This window comes from Haliotis cracherodii, unplaced genomic scaffold, assembly GCF_022045235.1.
Source record: "Haliotis cracherodii isolate W230 unplaced genomic scaffold, xgHalCrac1.p SCAF_1, whole genome shotgun sequence".
Lineage (NCBI taxonomy): Eukaryota > Metazoa > Mollusca > Gastropoda > Lepetellida > Haliotidae > Haliotis > Haliotis cracherodii.
This window is the reverse complement of record NW_027266264.1, coordinates 22,302,737-22,325,258: the sequence shown is the minus strand read 5'-3', so window position 1 is coordinate 22,325,258 and position 22,522 is coordinate 22,302,737. Positions and strand designations below refer to the sequence as shown.

Here is a 22,522-nt window from a genome sequence, read left to right as displayed (position 1 = left end):
TTTGTGTTCCAAAGAGTCTTGCTTATGCGATAATAATGTAAGTCCTAATAATGTATATTATTAAGTGATTATGGTAGATACGTTTTGATTTCTCAATGTATGAAATTGGCTCCCTTTGATTAGAGATCATTAGTATCATTATTGACTGATCACGAGAACTTAGGGTTTTACAATAGATTAATTGTACCTTAAAAAGAGGGTTACGTGCTTATTCATTGAAATAATTAATTTAAATGTCATGAGTGGCACAGATCACTTATTCAAAGACACTGTATGGCGCGAAGAGTCTCATGTTTAAATTGTTACAAGGCAGGCTTCTACAACAGCAGGTGCCACTCAAGTAATATATGCATACAAAAAACTGTAAGTGAATCCTCTCTTGTCATCCACCATACTTCTTTCACTTATGTTTTGCTAATATTATGATTTGTTTGTTTATTGTTTATCGTCGCCAGAACCCGCAAATTTGAACATATAACCCCCATTCTAGAGAACCTACAATGGCTGCCGATACCTGCACGACTTTACTACAAACTTCTCCCCTTTGCCTACAAATGTGTCAACCATCTAGCTCCAGCCTACTTGACAGAACTGATTTCACCTTACAAGAATGTGCGCTTTCTGCGGTCCCAAAACAAGCTCCTTCTAACAGTGCCACTTGTGAAGACATCATCATTCGGCATGCGATCCTTCGCCTACACAGCAAGCTGCAAGTGGAATGAACTCCCTCTCTCCATAAAGACTTCCTCATTACTCCCCTGCTTCAAAAAACCCATTAAGACCCATCTGTTAAAAAAACACTCTCACTGACTATAAGTTTCATTGCAGCGCACAGAGCACCTATGCACAGTGAATGCTGCGCTATACACATGCATATATTATTATTATTGTTTAACGCCGCGCTCAGCAATATTCCAGCTATATGGCGGCGGTCTGAAATAATCGAGTCTGGACCAGACATTCCAGTGATTGACACCAAGAGCATCGATCCACGCAATTGGGATACGATGACATGCATCAACCAAGTAAGCGACCCTGACCACCCGATCCCATTACTCGCCTCTTACGACAAACATAGTCGTCTTTCACGGCAAGCATGAGTTGCTGAAGACCTATTCTAACCCGGATCTTCACGGGTCGCCTCGTCGAGTGAATGAATGTTTGACACATCGTTGAGGTGGTAAGCATTGCTGATCCAAAACCAAAAACATCAACTTAAACATTTCCCATCTTACACCTATCGTCCTTCAAGATCGTTGCCGGTCATGTCATCTAAAACTTCACTACCGGTTTTAATGTATTCCCATTACGTTCAACATTACCATACAACTATAACCAGACACTAATATCTCTAACAATTTTGGAAATGTTGAATGAATGGATGACTGAAAATCAGCGATAACACCAGGTGTTCGCGAAAAGGGTGAGCAAGATTACCCCGCTCTCCCGGTAGTACTCGCAACTCACACAGTTTGTACCAAGGTTAAACCCGAATTAACAACAGCTAATCATAAATCTCCTGGTAAAAAGATGGCCTACTTAAACACACACTTATCATATACAGATAAAGCACGCTTTTGTACCAATTAGAAACGTCAGGTCAATATATTCTTCGGAATATTTCAAGATGGCGGGCCTCGTCAGTCTTTGCTTGCTGTTCACTATTGTACAAGTTGGTTACTGCAAACCGAGCGACCCTCAGGTAACCAAGTGGTATGATGTGGATATGGACTCCCCGGCAGACACGCGGTGGTCGAAAGTCCTCAATGACTACACGCAGTTTGTGCCAAATTTGCTGGCCACTATAAGGTGAGCTATTTAGTTTCGCGTTGGGCTTGAACGCAACGTTGAACAGTTTAACAAATGTAATATTTGGGATAACACTTTCTCAGATTCTCGTACTTTGTTGGGTTGAGTCCCGTCCGGGATTCGAACCCACTCTTGACAGAGTGAGGCACCTAATCGCCAGCACACAAAGTCAGCGATCTAACCCATTTAGCCACCGAGGCTTCCACAAAAATGAAAGTCCGACAACTGGTAGTCTAGATCACGTACTTTGGGTACCCCTCTGACAAGGTAAATTGGCACGGCTCCCATGGCCGAAAGCTATGAATACAAAATCCCATTTAGAAAGTGGTCAAATGTAGCAAATGTTATACTTGGGATAACACTTTCTTAGTAAAGTACAGATTCTCGTCCTTTTTAGGGTTGAGTCCCGTCCGGGATTCGAACCCACACTTGCCAGTTGAACAGTTTGTCAGTACAGGTGTGTCAGCTACACGTGGGAGGGGAGTCTATTAAAAATGACGCAGGTCTTAGACGTTGTCCACCATTGTGAAACCCACGAGCACAAGTATGGTGATGGCAGACATAATCGGAGCAATTCCTTACACCCGTAAGGGACGCAACTCTTATCATGGAAAGTGAGTTGAGGCGCGTTTTTATAACAACATGAGTTGAAAGTTGAAACACCCTGGAACAAACCACGTTGACAACAATAACAAAAGTGGGCTAGAAGTCGTTTACACCACATTTAGCAATATTCGAACGGGGGACACCAGAACTTCAGATATCACACATTGTATCCATGAGGGGAATCGAACCCGGGTTTTCGGCGTGACGAGCGAACGCTTTAACCACTAGGCTAGCCCACCGCCCCAAAAATAAAACAAGTTTTAGTAGTAGTTGTTCGCTGTATGACCATTTCTTCATCTCGTGTTGATGCTACAAGTGGAGGGTTGTCTAAGTGTTACATCGTTCGCTCGTCACGCCGAAAACCCTGATTCGATTCCCGATATGGGTACAATGTGTGAAGACAATTTGTGGTATCCTCCATGATATAACGGAATAAAGCTAAAGATAGCGGAGAAGCAATCTCACTTACACTCCTGTTGATGTTTTCTTTTTCAATATTACGTTCATTTTACAATTGTTAACATTTCTTTTTGTATCAGATACGGAAATCCACTTTCTAATAAACGATTGCAGTACACGTTACCCTGATGCATGAGTTCATCATTTGCAGCATTTAGTCCACAGCGAATCCTATGTTGTTACATATGTAATTATAACAAGTGCCATTGTGCGGGATTGATAGACTGCACCTATTTTTTCAAGTACTCCTCACTCTCCATGTAGTATTTGATGTCACTGTTTTGCAGGCAACTGGTCCCAGTGGAAGTGATTCCTATAGCCGAGTTAATCGCTGACGATATTGAAAATCTAATTCCGAGCCCATTCGCCGAGGAATTGTTGGGTAAATTACTTTTAGATCAGAATAGTAATGCGTGAAACATGCAAAGTGTTTACCTTCTGTTGCATCAGTGATTGGTATTGCATACAATACGGCAGACAGGACTGTACCTGCAGGGCGATTGACTCCAATTCCCTGCCACGACTGTATCTTCAGGGCGATTGACTCCAATCTCCTACACAACCATTTGTCGTCAACATGGTTGGTTGGTTGGTTTGTTGTTTAACGCCGCACTCAGCAATATTCCAGCTATATGACGGTGGTCTGTAAATAACCGAGTTTGGACCAGACAATCCAGTGATTAATATCATGAGCATCGATCCACGCAATTTGGATCGATGACATGCATCAACCAAGTCAGCGAGCCTGACCACCCGATCCCGTTAGTCGCCTTTTACGACAAGCATAGTCACCTTTCACGGCAAGGAAGGGTTGCTGAAGACCTATTCTACCCCGGAATCTTCACGAGGGACAAGCATGGGTTGCTGAAGACCTATTCTACCCCGGAATCTTCACGAGGGACAAGCATGGGTTGCTGAAGACCTATTCTACCCCGGAATCTTCACGAGGGACAAGCATGGGTTGCTGAAGACCTATTCTACCCCGGAATCTTCACGGATCTCGTCACAATGGACCATGGGACGCAACCTGTCCATACCTGCTTCTATGATGAGACACGGTTGCCAGATAAATGTAATGCACAAAAATGTCACTTTCTGATTAATAGAGGTGTTTTCGGGATGATTAATTCAGTTCCTGTTTGTTCTTCTAGTATTCGTTACCTTGTCATGGCTACGTGTACAGTTGCCTTCTACGGAGTCCACATGAGCCAGGTTATCATTGGTCCCCAGCATCCTGTTGCTGGTGCATGGGTCAGGGACTGTATTGTACCCGGTGGTGAAGCTCTGTGGCCTCGTGTGCCTCGATGGCGTGGACCATGCGCCAGTCACGGGATTCTTCGTCTAAACTAAACTTTAAAATGAACCATATTCCCTTATAGGAGGGTGATAATGGGATGGGAACGATAATGCGATCTTGTTTGATGAAAGATGTGGTCTAGGGTTTGTGTGAGACTATTGTAAATGTGCGTTGTTAATATTTTGCAGCTGTGGCGGATGGTTTCGGCATGCTGCCCGGCGACACCATCGCTCTCAACATCCTCTACGACTTGACAGCGTACGTAGCAACCCAACCTGCATCCATGGTGTCACGATGACGTTAAGAGCTGAAGAGCTGCCGAGTCGCTTCTCGAATCTTTTACTTTGTTTGTTTGGTGTTTAACCTCACACTCAGGATTATTCCAGCTATATGACGGCTGTCTGTAACTAATCGAGTCTGGACCAGGCATCCAGTAATTGATATCATGAACATCAGTCCACGCAAATGGCATACGATGACAAATATCTATGCGCGGCCTATACTCGCATATAGTGTGATATTGTCTCTTTTATTGAGAGTTTTTATGAAGGTATTTCTTAAAGATACAACGCGATATTACTATCATTTCAACCACACCGGGAATATATATGCATTGTCGTAAGCATCCAAGCCATTGCATACTTTGATTCAATTAAATGTACCACATGAAGGTACGGGTGAACAAACGCAGATAAATACTCAGCGGAGTACGAAGGTAAGTTTTCTTCAGCATTCTTACCACAATGGGTGGACGGGAAAGCGTTAGCTTGTGACGTCTAGGAACTGTGTTCGATTGTACGGTTTTGATAGCCAGTTCTTGGTCCCCACCACTATAATGTTTGCAGGATTGTTGCGAAAGTCGGTAAACCCCTACCACTTACTACTTGCATCATCACAGGGCCACCAGACTGTATCAATTTTAACATTTTTCTCTACGCCATAACAACAAAAGCAGATAAGAAGCCTCTTAAACTGTTCAGTAACCAATCGTTTGTTTCAGTTGTATAGTTTCTCTTCTACTGTCGTATAGGGTAGCAACAACATACACCTGCTTTTGAGGTGAAATAGGGTTTAACGTCGCATTCATAATTGTTGCACTTACATAGCGACTTTCATGTACGTGCCTTCTTGTACTAGTCCCGATTGTATAGTGTCCCCTGAGATACCTTATCGCAGTTTAACAGTGAGGACAACCCACTCAGACCCAGTATACTGACACCGAGCCAACCAGTGCTTGTTGTATCCCCTGAGTGTCAAGCGCCAGGTTAAGAGTACCATCTCTTAACGCCTGGTATGACGCGGCCGGGGATCGAACCACCGACCTTCCTCTCTGCAGACAGACGCCCTATCCACTAGACCACGCAGGCGATCGTATTTTCTTGTGAAATAAGTAAAACTGACAACGTCTTGTCACGGACTCCTGTGTACACTGAGATTGATGTGACTTATCAGTGCAATGTCACCATGTTCTGGTGAATCAGTACATCACTAGCCAGTTGGGATTCCTAGTTAGAACTGATCCCTGACAACCTATGCTTGTCGTAAGAGGCGACTGGGCCACACCTGCCCTCGTAGGTCAATTATGAATTTTGTTGACAGATACTGCACGAGCATAGTGGCCCAAGACGAGGACGGCGTTATCTGGCACGCACGTAACCTGGACTACTACTACGGGGACCTGCTGAGAAACATGACCATCAACGTGAACTTCCAGAGGAACAACAAGGTACGTCTACAGCGTCATCACCGGAAATGATGTCACCACCTTAGGAAATCCTCTAACATTTCGCAGCACTCTCTCACCAGAGATCCTTGCGGTCAACCTAGGGCAATGCTAAATGTGCTTTCGCAGAGTACCTCTCGCTCGTGAGAGTATATTAAGCGGCGTTTTCTTAGAGTGTTGCAGTCGATTCGGGCTCAAAATAAAGATGGTGGTAAATGGGTCCATGTCATGGAGCTTTAATACACTGAATAATTGAGGATGAGGTGTCATGGACGTCTCAAGGCAACGACTGGTGCAGTGGTGGCTACAGCGTTTATTCGTCTGAACTAGTTGTTTCTAGGCAGATATTAGAACATAAAATCAGCTTAGGATCAGCTTCTGAGAATGCTTCCGGCAATGAGGAAACATAACGACATATTCAAACGCTATCTTGAACGTTGACACTATTGGGCATCTTTGAAGAGTTTCGAGGCTCGGGAACACACTGAATCTTGTTTTTGAAAAAATGCATGTTTGTATTGAGGATGTATATCAAGCTAACAGTGGATAATTATCCTAACTGAGATGGTGTCTCTGTTTCACACACACCACTATTATTACACTGGTTGACCAAAGTATTACCCAAGTTAACCTTGGTTCACCAATTTTAGCTCTTGTTAACCGAATGACATCATACTTCGGTTTACCCAAGTTGCCCATACCTACTGAATCCCTGGGAGGCGGTTCTCTGGTTAACAGCCTCCGAGTGACGTCATCAGTAAAGTAAATAAGTTTCATGTATTGATTCAGTCACGAATAAAAACATTTTAATGAATGTGATTAAACCAAGAATCGTATATGTTTATCCTGATATGCGTCATGGAAATTTACTTTGATGTTTTTGGGTGTCGTTTGATGGGGTAAGTTCTGAAGTTTCTTGTCATTTATACACATTAACTAGAAAAGGTAAAATGTCAGCTGTGTCAAAAAATGAAAACTTGTGAACATCTCATAGCTGTGTCATAGAACATGGCTGTGGTGTTTTTCCGTCTCCTGGCATCCAACATTATGTCTTAGGTTGTATTATATACGTTTAATTTCGGGTACTGGTTAACTCAGGTTGTATCTGGTCAATCCCTGGTTGCTAGAAAGGAGGTACACTCAGTTGACTCGGGCTACTCAATAGAAATAACGAAAGCAGGTACTGTCTAGAGTTTGATGACAAAGGGGAAGCAGTCTGTTGAAGATAGAGGTCCTCTCCAACTGGGAAGGAAATTAACTCAGAGTTCTCTCCCCCTGCAGCATGAACTGTCAGTCGGACTCGGGGGCGTGTATTGTTTGTTTTGTTGTTGTTTAACGCCGCACTCAGCAATATTCCAGCTATAACTGTGACGGCGGTCTGTAAATCAGCATCGTCCCACTCCATTGGGATACGATGACATGCATCAACCAAGTCAGCGAGCCTGAACACCTGACCCCGGTAGTCGCCTGTTAAGACAAGCATAGTCGCCTTTTACGGCAAGGATGGCTTGCTGAAGGCCTCTTCTTCCCCGGATCTTCACGGGTCTGGAGGCGTGTACTGATCTATTCCACAAAAGAGGAACCTGTACAATGTCCCTAGCACCGGTCCACCGGTATACAATTGCAGCCTGTTTTGTGACAGTGTTTTTAAACTAAGTATAGTCAAACATAATGAGGTGCCACGCGTATTTCCAGACCGCATACACGGGGACGACGTACGCCGGCTACGTGGGCCTGGTGTCAGGACAGCGACCTAACAACTTCACCATCACCGTAGATCAACGGGGCCACCATGGTCAGACTAGCTTAATACTAATACTTTCACATTTTTTCCTTCTACAATTTTCTTTTCGACACCCCTCCCCAGTCTTATTGAATGAAATTGATCTATCAATGTAACTGAACAAATATTTAATTAATACAATAAAAAAGGGATAGGATAAATATTTAAACTAATTCTTGCATTCATTAAGGCCCATTCTTGTATTTGTAATGTAATAATTCAGCTTCAGTAGATTATGGCTCCAGATCTTAATTGATGTGCGTCCTATAATGTAGCTCTATTGTCACAAAATGAATCCTGTACGAGCTGAACAATGTCGGTTTCTTCCAGTGCACGTGGGCCACTGGTGGCAGAACATACTCATGGCCATCCTGGACAAGAAGACGTCCTTCGTCAGCTTCCTCGTCAGACAGGTGAAGGTCATAAAGTGTATACATAGACACCACACACATACACACAGACAGTCACACCACACATACACATAGAGAATGTGTTTGTTTGTTGTTTGACGCCGCACTCAGCAATATTCCAACTATATGACGGCGGTCTGTAAATAATCCAGTCTGGACCAGACAATCCATTGATTGACATCATTAGCATCGATCCATGCAATTGGGATACGATGACAAGTATCAACCAAGTCAGCGAGCCTGACTAACCGATCCCGGTAGTCGCCTCTTACGACAAACATGTACATTCACATACGCCACATCCAAACACTCACACACACACATACATGGACACAAACACAAGCAGAAACCCATACATCAGCACACGCACACCACAAACCATTTCAAAGATACAGTTATACTCCCTGTGTTCAAAGGGCATTTTGTGAATTTCGTTGGAATGCTCTTTTAAACTATCTGGAAAGCTTATCTATTATTGCATTAGTCAGTTGGATTTCAAATACAATTGAACCATTACATGGACACTCAAGTTCAATAAGGAGGTCCAGTCCATGTCCTGGCACATTTTCACAATGGACAATGAATCATAACACTAGATATTGTATAGTTTTAGGGGAATGTCAGTGGTGTCTATAGCAAGAAAGAAAACCTTCCCAAGTAGGATATTGTGTCCGTAGTTCTACCATGTATGTGGGAAAACGAAATGTACGTTACTGTCCCAGTGAAGAGTTCAACATCAAAAGAAATATTTTGTGAACACTTGGTCATAATAATACATTATTGTTTATGTCCAATGCTACACCACCTAGACAGCTCTATTGTGAAGCAAATTATACTTCTTTAGAAGTTCCGTTCCAGAAATGTTGTCATGTAATAAGACAAAAGTACCACGTTAACCTTCAAAATTAACATTATACAGTATTTACAATGTTATCCTAATTAATACACGGTTCATAGCCATGCTGATGATTGGGACAAACGGCATAGTAATTTTTAAAGTGAAATGTACGTTACCGTTCAACGAAACACAATCACATGCTTAAACATGAAAACAACATCAGTAAATCATCCACAGTCTCTGACGGGATCTATACAAACTACAACTTTTTCTACGGGCTTGTTTAAAAAGATGAATGTCAACCCTTATCAATAGTTTTGTAATGTACGTTACTGAAATGTTCGTTGCCAACTTATACGAAACTACCGAAGGCTACCAAGTCCTTTTGTCCCCCAAAGATTGCAGGCAAGCATCCAAGGCTGGTTATTCTGGACACCATCATGTTTCGGACTGTTTATCCAGATATGGCAGATAGTGTTTCGTGTTCATTTCATTACATTTGCTTGTCATCTTGAGTGACAACCAGTGTGATATGTTTAAAACAAGATGAGAAATAACTGCATTTATATGTCAAGTTGAAATACTGGTACATTTGACTGAACAAAGATGGGGGAATGCTATGATGCTCTGTATTCCACCGCCAGGTGCTGGATACGAACACGGGGTTTCGGGATGCAGTGGAGAGACTGTCGACCACGCCCATACACGCCCCTGTCTACTACATCGTTGGGGGTAAGACACGTTTCATGCAGGATAACCTCCTCCAACACATAGTAAAGTTCCATGCTCCGAGTAGGGCACTACAGACGGGTAATTGGCAGTCCCAGCAATCTTCATTCACGTCGTTCCAGATCGTGCAGCGTAGTCTCCCTTTCGTGCATTCTATATATCTCCAGGACTAGCATTTCGGTAAACCAAAGACGTATCTATATACGTCTTTGGGTAAACCTACACTAACCCCTTGATCCATTCCCGTGGTTCTTTCGATCGCAAGTTACCCACCCTTGATTTTCATTGACATTTTACCGACCAATCAAACGTCGACATAGGGGAAAGGGTTAGGGAGGTAACTCGTATTACCTAGAAACAAAAACCACCGCTAGTTTTAATGGACATGAAGACATCATTTCCATCAAACAGATTTTTAGAGCTTTCTTTTGCGTTTCAGTTCAGTTTTTCAATGTTGAATTTTTCACAAACTCGATCATAATCAATGGGACTGGCCAATCCAAGAGTGAGGCTGGTTTGTGGCTCGTATTCTGATTGGTTCCGTTGAAATAGTAGCGTAACCAATCAAACTGGCAAATGGAAATCAAGGGCAGGTAATTTGAGATTGCGAGAACCATGGGAATGGACACCAGGGATTAGTGTCGGTTTACCGAAATGCTAGCCATAGGGATATAGAGGACTCCTTTAATGGCACTGTCGGTCAAACTGTTACCCCATGATGCATAGCGCCTATTCCATGTTTCTAAGGAAACTGTAGTTAAATGAAATGTGTTCCTCCAGGTGTGAACCAAGGAGAGGGTGTGGTCATAACACGTGATCGCATGACAGCTGTGGACCAGATGTACATGAATCCAGCACATGGAAAGTGAGTGTCCTCGTCCTATATTTACACCCCAAACCGGGTGGCCTGGCACATGCCTTTCCTATGAATGACGTGACATTTACAAATCTTATCAACGAAAGTACAAAGACAAATTTAAGGAAATAAGGAGACAATTAACAACAGGGACGAAACAGCGGTAATATGTCATATCTTTTGATCAACGGACTTTTGTTTCAGTTTCTATGTCCTTGAAACCAACTATGACAACTGGACCACGCCCCCACCCTACGACAAAGAGAGGAGGTAAATATCCACTGCTCAAAACATGTTAGGGATATTAGGCTGATCTGGAGCTGTATGTTGACTGTCATGGTCCTTTAGAAGACCACGTGCCCTGTCTATCAGGGCATGCCTAGACCTGCGATATAACAGGAGAAAAAGTAGTTGACTAACCAGCCAAAAATAACCAGTAAAAGCCAAACTACAACAACAAATCATTGGTAAAAGCGACATAAACAATACTCTCACTCACCTCTGTACTACATGCATTTATGGCAATATGTTTGACATTTGAAATGTTTCCCCAAATTTCCTTGCTGCTTTTCGTTGAATTTCCCACATGGATTTTGTGATGGATGCCCATTCTTTGTCTGACCTGTCGTGATTTTTCATAATAGCGGCGTAAAATCGTATTCACCTACCCTTCTAGAGCTGTCGCCGAGAAGACCATGAATGCCTTGGGAACGCAGGGAGTCAACAAGCAGTCCATGTTTAACGTCATATCCACGCGACCAGTGATGAATGAGTAAGTTGCCACTAATCTAGTACATGGTATGCTGTATGATCCATAACTCGGAGCTCAGTGGTCGTGCATCCCCGATCAGAGAGCACATTGTACATGTGGAAATATCGCAAGTAGTAACAGTAACTTGGTTCTATAGTTCATAACAGTGATGTTCTTTATATCACAGTAATCGAGATATAGGTAATCTCATAATCGTCCTCCTTGTGAGAACGTTCTTATACATACTTGTCTTGGAGGCAGGGAAGGAATTCTGTATTTGACGTTATTTGAAAACAAGCAATTTGCCACTCTGGACGTCTTGGAGACAGGAAAGAAGTTATGTATCTGACCTGCAAGCCGTGGGTGTTTCAGGAACACCACCTACAGTATGGTGATGAGCGCCAGTCAGCCCGCCGTGTACAGTGCGTGGGTCAGATGGCCTTGAACAGCGGACACGCTACAATAAATGTCTCGTACTTCTGGGTTTCTGTGTTGGTGCATGATTATGAAAGAGATGGCGGGTCCTACGGTCAACATGGTCGAGGTGTCTGAACACGCAGTTGCTGTAAATCCGTCATTGCCAAGATGTCTGAACAGTTCATATTAGTACCATGGTGAACATAACACCGACACGTGCTTGAGTGTCATTTGTTTAATCTCACAAAGAAGTAGCATTATCGGACATGCATGATGAATGGAAATCATGTTTAATACTAAATATCACAGGTTACTAAAGTATCGACACAACTTTGAAAGTTGGATACAGAAACATGTTAGTGGTTTTAAAACAGCAATGTTGTGTTGGCAAGGGGCAGTCGGCAGAACATTCACAACTATAGGCGATCAACAAACCCGGTTCGATAGATCCAAACAATGAATGCGTCACCCTAGAAATGGGTGTTATGAGATGTGTGTTATGTCCGATGCACATACTACCTCATCACTACCAGTTGCCATACAACACTTGTCTCGTAGGCCTTCTTTGCGAGAACTAGCTAATGCCATTCAACAAATTACAATTGCACGAGCATCGACTGTTGTAATATTAACCTAGAAGAAATTCTGATTTGGAGCAAAAATACTAAATTCTTTCAAACTAAGTACATATTCTTATTTCATTCAGAGAGCCGTCAATTCAATTCATCCATCGATCCTACAGTGCTTTTCCAAACATATTTCTATTTTAATTTCAACTACCAACGCCATGTCATATTAGAAATAAACACATATATATATATATATATATATTCAATAAAAGGCGTAACTATGGAACATTTAACATGTAGGTTTCAACCTATCATAAATTCAGAATGCATTTATTGTTCGTTGCCTGATTGATTATAGAACACTTTACACGTGGGTTCAGCAGTATCATTATCAAGTAAATATAGTCACCGATTTTGTTGACCACACGTGTCCTCCTAGATTATAGCCATTAAAAGGACAACTAAGTTTTACCATCCATAAAACAAAACTATATTCACCGTAAGAATGGCATCTTCCCGAGGCAAGGCAGTTAAGTGACTATAAAAGTCCCGTTTGGATTTTTAAAATCAGTTACCTCCCTTGCCTGTAAGAATCGAAGTGGTGTCATTCTATTACATGCCACTCAAGTACAATTGTAATTATTTGTTTCAGAAAATGTTTAAAAAAATAATTAGGCTTCAGACTGTTGAAAAAAAATTTGTCTAACAAAGTACACAGTTGCTGGGCTCATAACTTTAATAATCTGTAGCGGAATAAATATCTTGCGTCTCTACAGAATCCCAGGCTAGTCCCAGAACATCAAATAGTCCGCCCCTAAAGAAATATGATATAAACAAGTCGATTTTGTACCTCAAACATGTTTTTATAGGGTGTCATACAGACAAATGAGATCATATTTAGTGTGTAGTCAGCTTAAAGTGATCACAGTCGTATAAGTTGACCTTAATACTCCCATGAGCACCGACAAAAAGCTGGCAAAGCAAGAGTGGTGATCAGGACTGATATAGGACTCGAACCCACGAACGAATCCTAAAATGACTAAAGGACGCACCGCGACTGCAAATTGTGGCAATTTGTACCACATGACCACCGGTAAACGCGTGACAACGGCAATGTACATACATACGCCTACATACATACAGATATTTATTTTACAACTGCAGGCATAATTTACTTTTTACCCTATTTCCTCGATTAAACGCGGGGGATTTTCATGCACGGAATTCTCCCCATTATAATCCAGAGTAAAGAATATTTGAAAGAAATATACGCCCGGGCGTTTAATCGAGGAAATACGGTATATTTTTCCTCCCTCATCACAATGTTCTGAGTACTGCATGGTGACATTTGTCTAGTGACATTAACATGCGGGCGGGACACAGCTACTCGGCGTTCTCAACATCAAGAAGACTGTTCATGTCGTCCACTGCGTCGTTGGTGTCGTCAACGATGCCGAGATTAGCTAGGTCTTCCACCGCACGGATGAGGTACTCGGGGTCGGGGTAACCGTATCTGAAACAGCGAAATGAGCCACATCACTTCTCGGTCATGACGGAGTTCTGGCGGAGATGATTGATTTACTCCAGCAAAGATCTGTCGCATCCGGTTGATGTCAGTTGACGAAGGAACACAATGATGACTTCCTCCTGCTGTATAACTCAGCAATGAGAATGGAGGTTTCAGCTGTTTGTAGCTCTTCGTGAGTGAAGATTGTGAACAAAGGTCTGCCAGAACCATACCCGTGCTCTGCCCTTCACGAAAGCCTGTCATCTTCCCGAGGCAATAGAGTTAACTGACTATAAAAGTCCAGTAATTTCGGTCCAGCTACAATTATTTTCTCTGAAATGAGGATCTAGTCAACATACATGTTCTCCGGATATCCAGTCTACACTATCTATACGTGGGGTAAAACCTGAGGTAAATGATTGTTCCCACCAGTCTAACCCATCTCCCTCAGGATAGAAAAGGACATTAAGATGACTCACTCGTCCGGCCCACCGTCCTGGCTAGTCTTGTGCATGATGTGACCCCACTTGACCACATCCGGTTGACCGGTAGTGAGGGACCTTCCGACAGTGAATACCAGCTTCCTGTCAAATGCGATCTTGAGCATGCGCAATACTTTTTTCCCCATATCATTGTCAGGGAGGAAGGCCCGTCGATTTACACCACGGTAGAACCTCCCGGGATGGGGGTGATCCTCCTGTAAATATCATCAATACAACACGTTGTATCATACAGTAAACTACGGTTATAGCGAACTCAATGGGACCACTAAATTCCGGTCGTTATAAACGTAGTTCGTTATGAGCACATATACAGCATAAATAATAGCATATGGACGGGACCAATATATATATATATATATATATATATATATATATATATACAAAAATGAGGTAAATGTTCACTCGGTGTACATGTAATATATATAATAAAATAATAAATTCCACGTTAGTCACATGGACTTTATTATTATATTTTATGTATATATATCCCCAGTTCGTTATAAGTGTGTTCGTTATAGACGTTGTTTACTGCACAAGAAGAAGCAGCCGGTGTCTGGTAAGGTGGCAGTTGCAATTCAGGAGAAACATTGGGCACAAACAAAACGAACGAGAACAATAAAGTTGATGTACAGAAACAATCTGAGCATGCACGGTAGGAGAATGGCAGTGTATAACCTATTAAGACAATATGTAAGGTGACATTGCCAATGGCCCATGGGACTATTCTACACAAAAAGAATAATGGATTCTTATAGGATGGAAGGAATTGTTTTTTTTACGCCACAGTCAGTTATAGTACAATTGTCGAATCTGGACCATTCAAACCAGTGACTGATAGTATGAACACCAATCGGAGTATGATACCCAGGCAAAATATTCTGAAAAGCCAATACCCATTACAGTCAGTTCTTTGGACCTAGTCTTTCTCGGAATCCCCGTGGGGGTGGGGGTGAGGTGGGGTGGGGTGTGTGTACTAGATACCTATTCTGCCCTGGACAACACACGGGCATTATGAAGATGGCAGGCTACAATAATTATTGGTGCCAGCAACAGATGCTGGTCGTATCGGGTGGTCACGTCTCGGTGACTTTGTTGATGGCGATGTCGAATCCCGGCGGTGTTGCTCACAATACCAATCACTGGATTGTCTGGCCCAGACTAGATCACACACACACACACACACACACACACACACACACACACACACACACACACACACACACACACACACACACACACACACACACACACACAGAGTGTCAGTCTGGACCAAGAAATAACTTGCCGTCTGTTTTCCTCCTGGAATGGAATAATTGATGACGATAATGCCGACGTCATCGAACCCGGACACGTGACAGTGGTCAAATGTTGCAACTGTCATCGTTCCGGGAGGCTGGTTGCCCCTCTGGATCAGGTTTTCATCTATTGACGGCTCAAACTCCACCGCAGCTATTTCTCCATCATCATCCACATCGCTGTACGAATCTTCATAAAACCCTTCCCCATCACGGTAACCACCGCCCTCTGCTTCATCAAAAGCTCCATATTTGGCGGTCCCTCCATTGAAAGGGTTGTAGGCTGGATATTGAAAGTCCTCTTCATCACCAAAGTCTACAAGTCTAGTTTCATCACCAGATTTTGAATTTGTATCACCCAGTTCATCGTCTTTAGGTTTCTCTTCGTCCTCTTCTTCTAGAAGTGTAAACTTAGCAACAGGCTCCTGGTTCCGATGTCGAGGGGAGTCGTCGTCACTCCTGCTTACTGTAACTCTGGAGCGGTTTTCTGATTCATCATCTTCAGTGAGGTTGAGATCCTGCAGTGGACATGCGTCTCGGAGAGGGTATCCAACAGGCTCGGGAAGAGCCGTCATGGACAGAGATTTCACAAAAGACAAGTCTTTGGCATCTTTTTTAGACACAGCCGTGGATTTATGGGATTGTTTGATAAGCTTCTGTATCCGGTCTTCCCTAGTTTGTGTCGGCACGTCCTCGTTCTTCTGGCCGGGTAATAAGGAAACCCATCCAACAGGAGCTTTCGGGCGTGGACTGGCAGCCACAGGAGATGTTAGGGGCAACGTCTGTGGTGGGGATTTCTTATCTGACCTCGCTGTACTTGCATGTGCTGTTGTCGAGTAGACCCCACCTGGGCCAGGTTTAGGTGGAGGACCTGTGTGAGGTCTACCTTGGTAGGCTCTGGGGGGACCAGACGTGAACCGGGGACCTGTGTATGCTCCACTCTGATATGCTCCTGGTGGACCAGGCGTGAACCGGGGTACAGTGTATGCTCGACTTTGGTACAATCCAGTGGATCTAGGACCCGTGTATGTTGTACTTGGGTACAGTCCGGGTGGATCTGATGTGAACCGTGGACCCGTGTGTGATGTAGACACAGGACCTGCTTGAGTAGCAAATGCAGATGGGAAGACAGGAACCACATCAGGCTCTGTGGTGTCAGGCTCATCTTCTGAGCTGGATTCATCACTGCAAATTGAAGCAATGCAACTTTAATTGCACAATCACTGTCAAAATGTACATCTGTACATGTAAAAGCAAACCCATGTAAAACCTTACTGCCAGAGCGCCAGTATACTTTTGACATAAGAAGCAATGACACAACAATCTACACTTCTTCAGTTGATAACAATCGTAATTACGAACGATCTATCAGCGAAAAGTTCCACCAGCATGATCAAGATCCGTCAAAACACAGATAGTCGTACCTGAGACTACAGGAGGTCTCGCAGATGACCTGGAAGTAATCATTGATGTCATTGTCCAGACTGACGAAGTGGACCTCTTCCAGACACACGGGACGGTGCCGGTACAATGTCCTCACAGCGGCCTCAACAGACTCCTCAGCAGTGCCACGACCGCGTCCTATCAAGCGGAAATAGACGGAACATTATTTTATAGAAATTTTCACAATCATATTAATGAAGGTATTGTATAATGAATTAATAATAGATTTGTTTAAACAACTATTGATACCGACTAGCGATTGCGAACGTTGTGTCTTGACACTATTTTAAACGCGCTTCTTAAAATGAGACATTACTGATCTTAGGTAAGAATCAAAATCTAGTAGTTACATAAACTGAGTTTCCGAATCGAGATGTGGACGATTTGGATATAATCCATGGCGCCTATCCCTGATCCAGTATCAATTTCAACTGTTGATGTCCTAACGTGTCGTTAACGGGCTAAGTATGGCCAACAGTGACATTCTAATGAATGGTGAAAAGAATACCGTATTCGACGTAATCAGCGCCTAGGGAGCTTATGAAAAAAGAGAGTTGAAAGATCATAAATTTCGTGGTTTATGCTGACAGCCTGAAATGATACAGAAGAAAAGTCGTATTATACACGACAGATATATTTTCCAGAATTTAATTGCCCATAATTAAGGGTGCAAATAACACACAAGTGCGTATTATACACGAATAAATTATACGTCTTGTTTACATTAATCAATTGGAATGGGTGCTAATTGGGATTGTCCACTAGCCAATATATTAGCAAATATCGGCGTGGGCGCTTATTAGGACGGGGCGCTTATTACGTCGAATACGGTAATCAGTTTTGATAAACGTCACTGCCTCACCTGTTCCAAGCAGCGGGATAGCAATGTGGCTGATGTCCTTGTCGTCGGCCTTCCTGTATACATTCCTGTACAGTATCTTCAGGGTCTTCAACCAGTTTCTACTCTTGCGATCATCGTAGGGGCTGACAACCGCCTGCAGCACGTACTTGAAGGGGAACTTGTCGTTCTTCGTATGAACTGTGTACACGTGGCCATCCTGCAGGGTGCCCCGAGAGACCCGCCGTGTCTCTCTCTTGTCCTTGAACTCTTTCCCACCCGGGAGGCTGCACAGAGATCGGGTCACCATACTCATGTCTCTGGAGCTGGGGGAGTCGCCCGTGACCACGGCGTCTGCCTTGACCTTGGTAATGTCCCCGACGTAGATCTTGATACTGACGCCATGTTTGGTTGTGAAGGATTTCTCAGTTGACGGTACCTTGGCAAAAGGTGGAGGTGAAAAAAGAGAAGGCATTGTGACACCAAAAGCAGATGTATAGTCCTTATTTATGTTAGGGGAAGCTTCCTTGATAGAGTCAATCTGGGACGCACTGCCATATTCCGCTGAGAACGTTTTTGATGTTTCTTGTTTCCCAGGGTTTGTCTTTCCGTTGTTGGCACGAGGTGGGGTTGGGGAGTCCGAGTGCTGTTCGATGGCGGTCTCTGGGGGATTCTCATCTCGTGTTAGTAACCCTCTCTCCTCATCTTCACTGTCATCCAAGGAATGGCGGCGTATTTCTACAGTACTGCTTGTGACGTCTATAGACTTGTTTCCCGAGGAAGGTCGGGATATGTCCTCACTCGAGGACGACGTACTCAGAGACTTCTGGCTCCTCGGGCTTTACAAGTAAAATAATTAAAGGACATTTGAGTGAGTGAGTGAACGGACAGTCAGCAACATATAAGCAATATCCATATCACGACGGCCCATGAATAATCGTGTCAGGGCCAGTGAAACCTGTGTTTCACTGTGTACGACGACAAGCATCCCACCTAGGCTGTAGACAACAGGTAGCAGTGGACCTACTCTAACTCGAAATCCGACTTTAACAGGTATTAGGCAAACTAGTGTATCAGATATCAGATATTTTTCAGCTACAGATGCAAAACCAAGTATTTTTTTATTTATAACTATGAGCTAAATATTCTTTTTTGATATTTTTTTTCAAAAACTTTCAGGAAAACATTATATTTCTTCCAGATAAAATTACATTCTAACAACTTATATATCTCATACCGTAATTACACATGTGAACTTCCACGTTTCTGTTTCTACTGATGTTTTTATTACCATTTTCAACAGATAATGTATTTATTAAGTATTATATTAGATAATTATCACTAATAGCTATCAAATTGTCCAATATACGTTTCACTGCACATTGTAGATAATTACAACTGGAATATTGCTGAGAGCGACGTTAAACAAAAAAAAACACCTCAACATATCTGATATTGATGTAATGAAAGCCAAACATCTATAAATTTCATTAATGTCTTGATATTCTAATAAGCAGCTAGCTACTAGTATCATCTCACTTGTGACCAGTGCTATTGTGTTTCGTCAATAAAATCTGCGTAACCTAAGCACACCTTCCATAACACAATGGCAATGGTAGAAAACATACCCCCATTTACTCCAGGTAATCGATTCCGTGAATATAAACACTCACTCGAGCGACGTACTAAGGGAGATGACTCTAGTTAGTTCGTCCTTCGTGATAAAATCCCCAACAGTGACAGACATATTGCTGAGCTGTTCATGATTTTATTTCGGCATATCCACATTTCCTACCTATGTACATCATATAAAAATATAAAAAAACCGAACTGTATACAAATTCCAATATTCATTGTCACGATGTGTGTGTGTGTGTGTGTGTGTGTGTGTGTGTGTGTGATAATAAATCACGTGACGTAAATCATATAAAATGTTTACGCAACGCCCCGTCCCGTAACTGATACCAATTACATTGGAGCGGAGCGATCGGTGCAGTAACCGCCATACTTGACTCTGGCGTGGCTTACTAGCCATTTCCAGTGGGGCCTGTATGTCCAGGAAGAATATAAGCACATCCCCTACCTGTCCGGGTCCATTGTGTGTACTTCCGCGTCAGTAGATCTAGGATGTGTTGACGAGCAGGAGAACTACATGTCCAAGTGTTAAACGACGACAGACGATGACGCTATCACGAGGGCTTCTGTGAAATTCATGACAGAACCGAAAGCGAAAGTAGGACTAGCCGTGCCATTGATAATCTATGTCAACAAAACATGCACGTGACAAACCACGTGACATCATGGATTTCATGTTGTCTATAGTTCATGCAGACGTTTCGAACTCTGTGATGCATGGGACGTACGAGAGTAAACAAGCTGGATGGCATATGTCCCTGAAGGTGATGTTAGTAAGTAGGCTGCCTCCGTGGTGTTGTGGATAGTGCGTCTGTCCAGAGAGCGGAAGGTAGATGGTTCGATCCCCGGCCTCGTCACACCAAACAGACCTTAAATGAGGGTACTTGTTGTTACGTTGCCTGGGGCTCGGTAGTAGGGGGTAAAACAAGGCCTGGCGGGCGCGGAGTCAGTGTACTGTGTCCGTGAGATCCCCGTGAGTTGGGTGTCCATGTTAAACTGCGGGGCTTTCTTAGAGACAATATTTGGTTGATGGTTGGTTGGTTGACTTGGTTGATGCATGTCATCGAATCCAAATAGCGTGAATCGATGTTCATGATGTCAATCACTGGATTGTCTGGTCCAGATTCGATTATTTACAGACTGTCGTTATATGGCTGGAATACTGCTGAGTGTGGCGTAAAACAACAAACAAAGAAACACTCTTTCTAAGGAAACAATGGTTCCCATCTGTTGAGGTTTACCGTGAATGAGTATGGTTCTACGCCACTTTTAGCAGTATTCCGGCAATATCATGGTGGGAGACACCAGAATCCGGCTTTACACATTGTACCCACGTGAGGAGCTTTACATTGAAACTGCCTTCCTCCATTGAGCTTTACGGTGCACCACTTGACAACTTGAATCTTAGTGTGTACCTCAAAACACCTATACAGCATGATGAGCAGTAGATGGATGAACTATTATTATTATAACGAATGACTGTAGAGAATGGATAGCAATATCACGATTTAAACTCATAGATCTTGTTGTCGATCCACAAAGCGATCTTAGCGCTACGACTGTCGTAAGTCTGTGTTAAGTATAAGAGTTACGATCATCTTAGTGCTACGACTGTCGTTGAACACAACACTCCTATACAGCTGGTGGGATGTTGTGTTGATTGCTGTGAATCTGGTGTATTTAGAACACAACACTGCTACACAACTAGTGGAATGTTGTGTTGAGTGCTGTGAATCTGGTGTATTTAGAACACAACACTCCTATACAGCTGGTGGAATGTTGTGTTGACTGCTGTGAATCTGGTGTATTTAGAACACAACACTCCTATACAGCCGGTGGGATGTTGTTTTGACTTCTGTGAATCTGGTGTATTTAGAACACAACACTCCTAAACAACTAGTGGGATGTTGTGTTGATTGCTGTGAATCTGGTGTATTTAGAACACAAAACTCCTATACAGCTGGTGGGATGTTGTGTTGATTGCTGTGAATCTGGTGTATTTAGAACACAACACTGCTACACAGCTGGTGGGATGTTGTGTTGATTGCTGTGAATCTGGTGTATTTAGAACACAACACTGCTACACAACTAGTGGAATGTTGTGTTGAGTGCTGTGAATCTGGTGTATTTAGAACACAACACTCCTATACAACTAGTGGAATGTTGTGTTGACTGCTGTGAATCTGGTGTATTTAGAACACAACACTGCTACACAACTAGTGGAATGTTGTGTTGAGTGCTGTGAATCTGGTGTATTTAGAACACAACACTTCTATACAGCTGGTGGAATGTTGTGTTGACTGCTGTGAATCTGGTGTATTTAGAACACAACTAGTGGAATGTTGTGTTGATTGCTGTGAATCTGGTGTATTTAGAACACAACACCCCTATACAGCTGGTGGAATGTTGTGTTGATTGCTGTGAATCTGGTGTATTTAGAACACAACACTCCTATACAGCTGGTGGAATGTTGTGTTGACTGCTGTGAATCTGGTGTATTTAGAACACAACACTCCTATACAGCTGGTGGGATGTTGTGTTGATTGCTGTGAATCTGGTGTATTTAGAACACAACACTCCTACACAGCTGGTGGGATGTTGTGTTGATTGCTGTGAATCTGGTGTATTTAGAACACAACACTCCTATACAGCTGGTGGTATGTTGTGTTGATTTCTGTGAATCTGGTGTATTTAGAACACAACACTCCTATACAGCTGGTGGAATGTTGTGTTGATTGCTGTGAATCTGGTGTATTTAGAACACAACACTCCTATACAGCTGGTGGGATGTTGTGTTGAGTGCTGTGAATCTGGTGTATCAAGAGTTATAAGCTCCAGGGAAGGAGAACACTCTGGTGTGCACTGACAGGGGACAGAAGATATAACTGTCATGAACCCACAAAGTTGATTCCTGAATTTCACTCAAATCATTGAGACAGGACCTTCTCTTCCAGGCTGTGCCGCCAACTGTTTATTTACATTTGCAACAAATTACAAACAATGAGTTTTATCAAACTTTAATAAACATATACATTAACTATTGTTTAGCTTGAC

At 42.9% G+C, this 22,522-nt stretch overlaps 2 protein-coding genes across 2 annotated transcripts; one reads left to right on the top strand and one right to left on the bottom strand.

Moving 5' to 3' along the window:
* The first annotated feature begins 1,589 nt into the window (after positions 1-1,589).
* Positions 1,590-11,739, top strand: LOC139462037 (N-acylethanolamine-hydrolyzing acid amidase-like). Its single transcript, XM_071243543.1, has 11 exons — positions 1,590-1,809; positions 3,162-3,256; positions 4,360-4,429; positions 5,771-5,897; positions 7,590-7,689; positions 8,008-8,090; positions 9,570-9,657; positions 10,435-10,519; positions 10,715-10,780; positions 11,187-11,282; positions 11,634-11,739. The coding sequence occupies exons 1-11, from the start codon at positions 1,628-1,630 to the stop codon at positions 11,704-11,706; spliced, it is 1,065 nt and encodes a 354-aa protein (XP_071099644.1). The 5' UTR covers positions 1,590-1,627; the 3' UTR covers positions 11,707-11,739.
* A 1,631-nt stretch (positions 11,740-13,370) lies between these two features.
* LOC139462028 (uncharacterized) lies at positions 13,371-20,086 on the bottom strand. Its single transcript, XM_071243531.1, has 6 exons — positions 19,917-20,086; positions 17,858-18,672; positions 16,977-17,133; positions 15,543-16,737; positions 14,234-14,451; positions 13,371-13,760 (listed from the first exon to the last, which is right to left on the bottom strand). Exons 1-6 carry the CDS (start codon positions 19,928-19,930, stop codon positions 13,631-13,633), a joined length of 2,529 nt encoding a protein of 842 aa, XP_071099632.1. The 5' UTR covers positions 19,931-20,086; the 3' UTR covers positions 13,371-13,630.
* Between the last annotated feature and the right edge of the window lie 2,436 nt (positions 20,087-22,522).

Excerpts from the sequence above, each read along its gene's own strand:
- LOC139462037 (XM_071243543.1), top strand. The coding sequence starts at position 1,628 with ATGGCGGGCCTCGTCAGTCTTTGCTTGCTGTTCACTATTGTACAAGTT. Across the intron at positions 3,257-4,359 it reads ATTCGCCGAGGAATTGTTGG|CTGTGGCGGATGGTTTCGGC; the intron begins GTAAATTACTTT and ends AATATTTTGCAG. Across the intron at positions 7,690-8,007 it reads AGATCAACGGGGCCACCATG|TGCACGTGGGCCACTGGTGG; the intron begins GTCAGACTAGCT and ends GGTTTCTTCCAG.
- LOC139462028 (XM_071243531.1), bottom strand. Across the intron at positions 16,738-16,976 it reads GAGACCTCCTGTAGTCTCAG|TGATGAATCCAGCTCAGAAG; the intron begins GTACGACTATCT and ends TTCAATTTGCAG. Across the intron at positions 14,452-15,542 it reads TTCCAGGAGGAAAACAGACG|GAGGATCACCCCCATCCCGG; the intron begins GCAAGTTATTTC and ends TGATATTTACAG.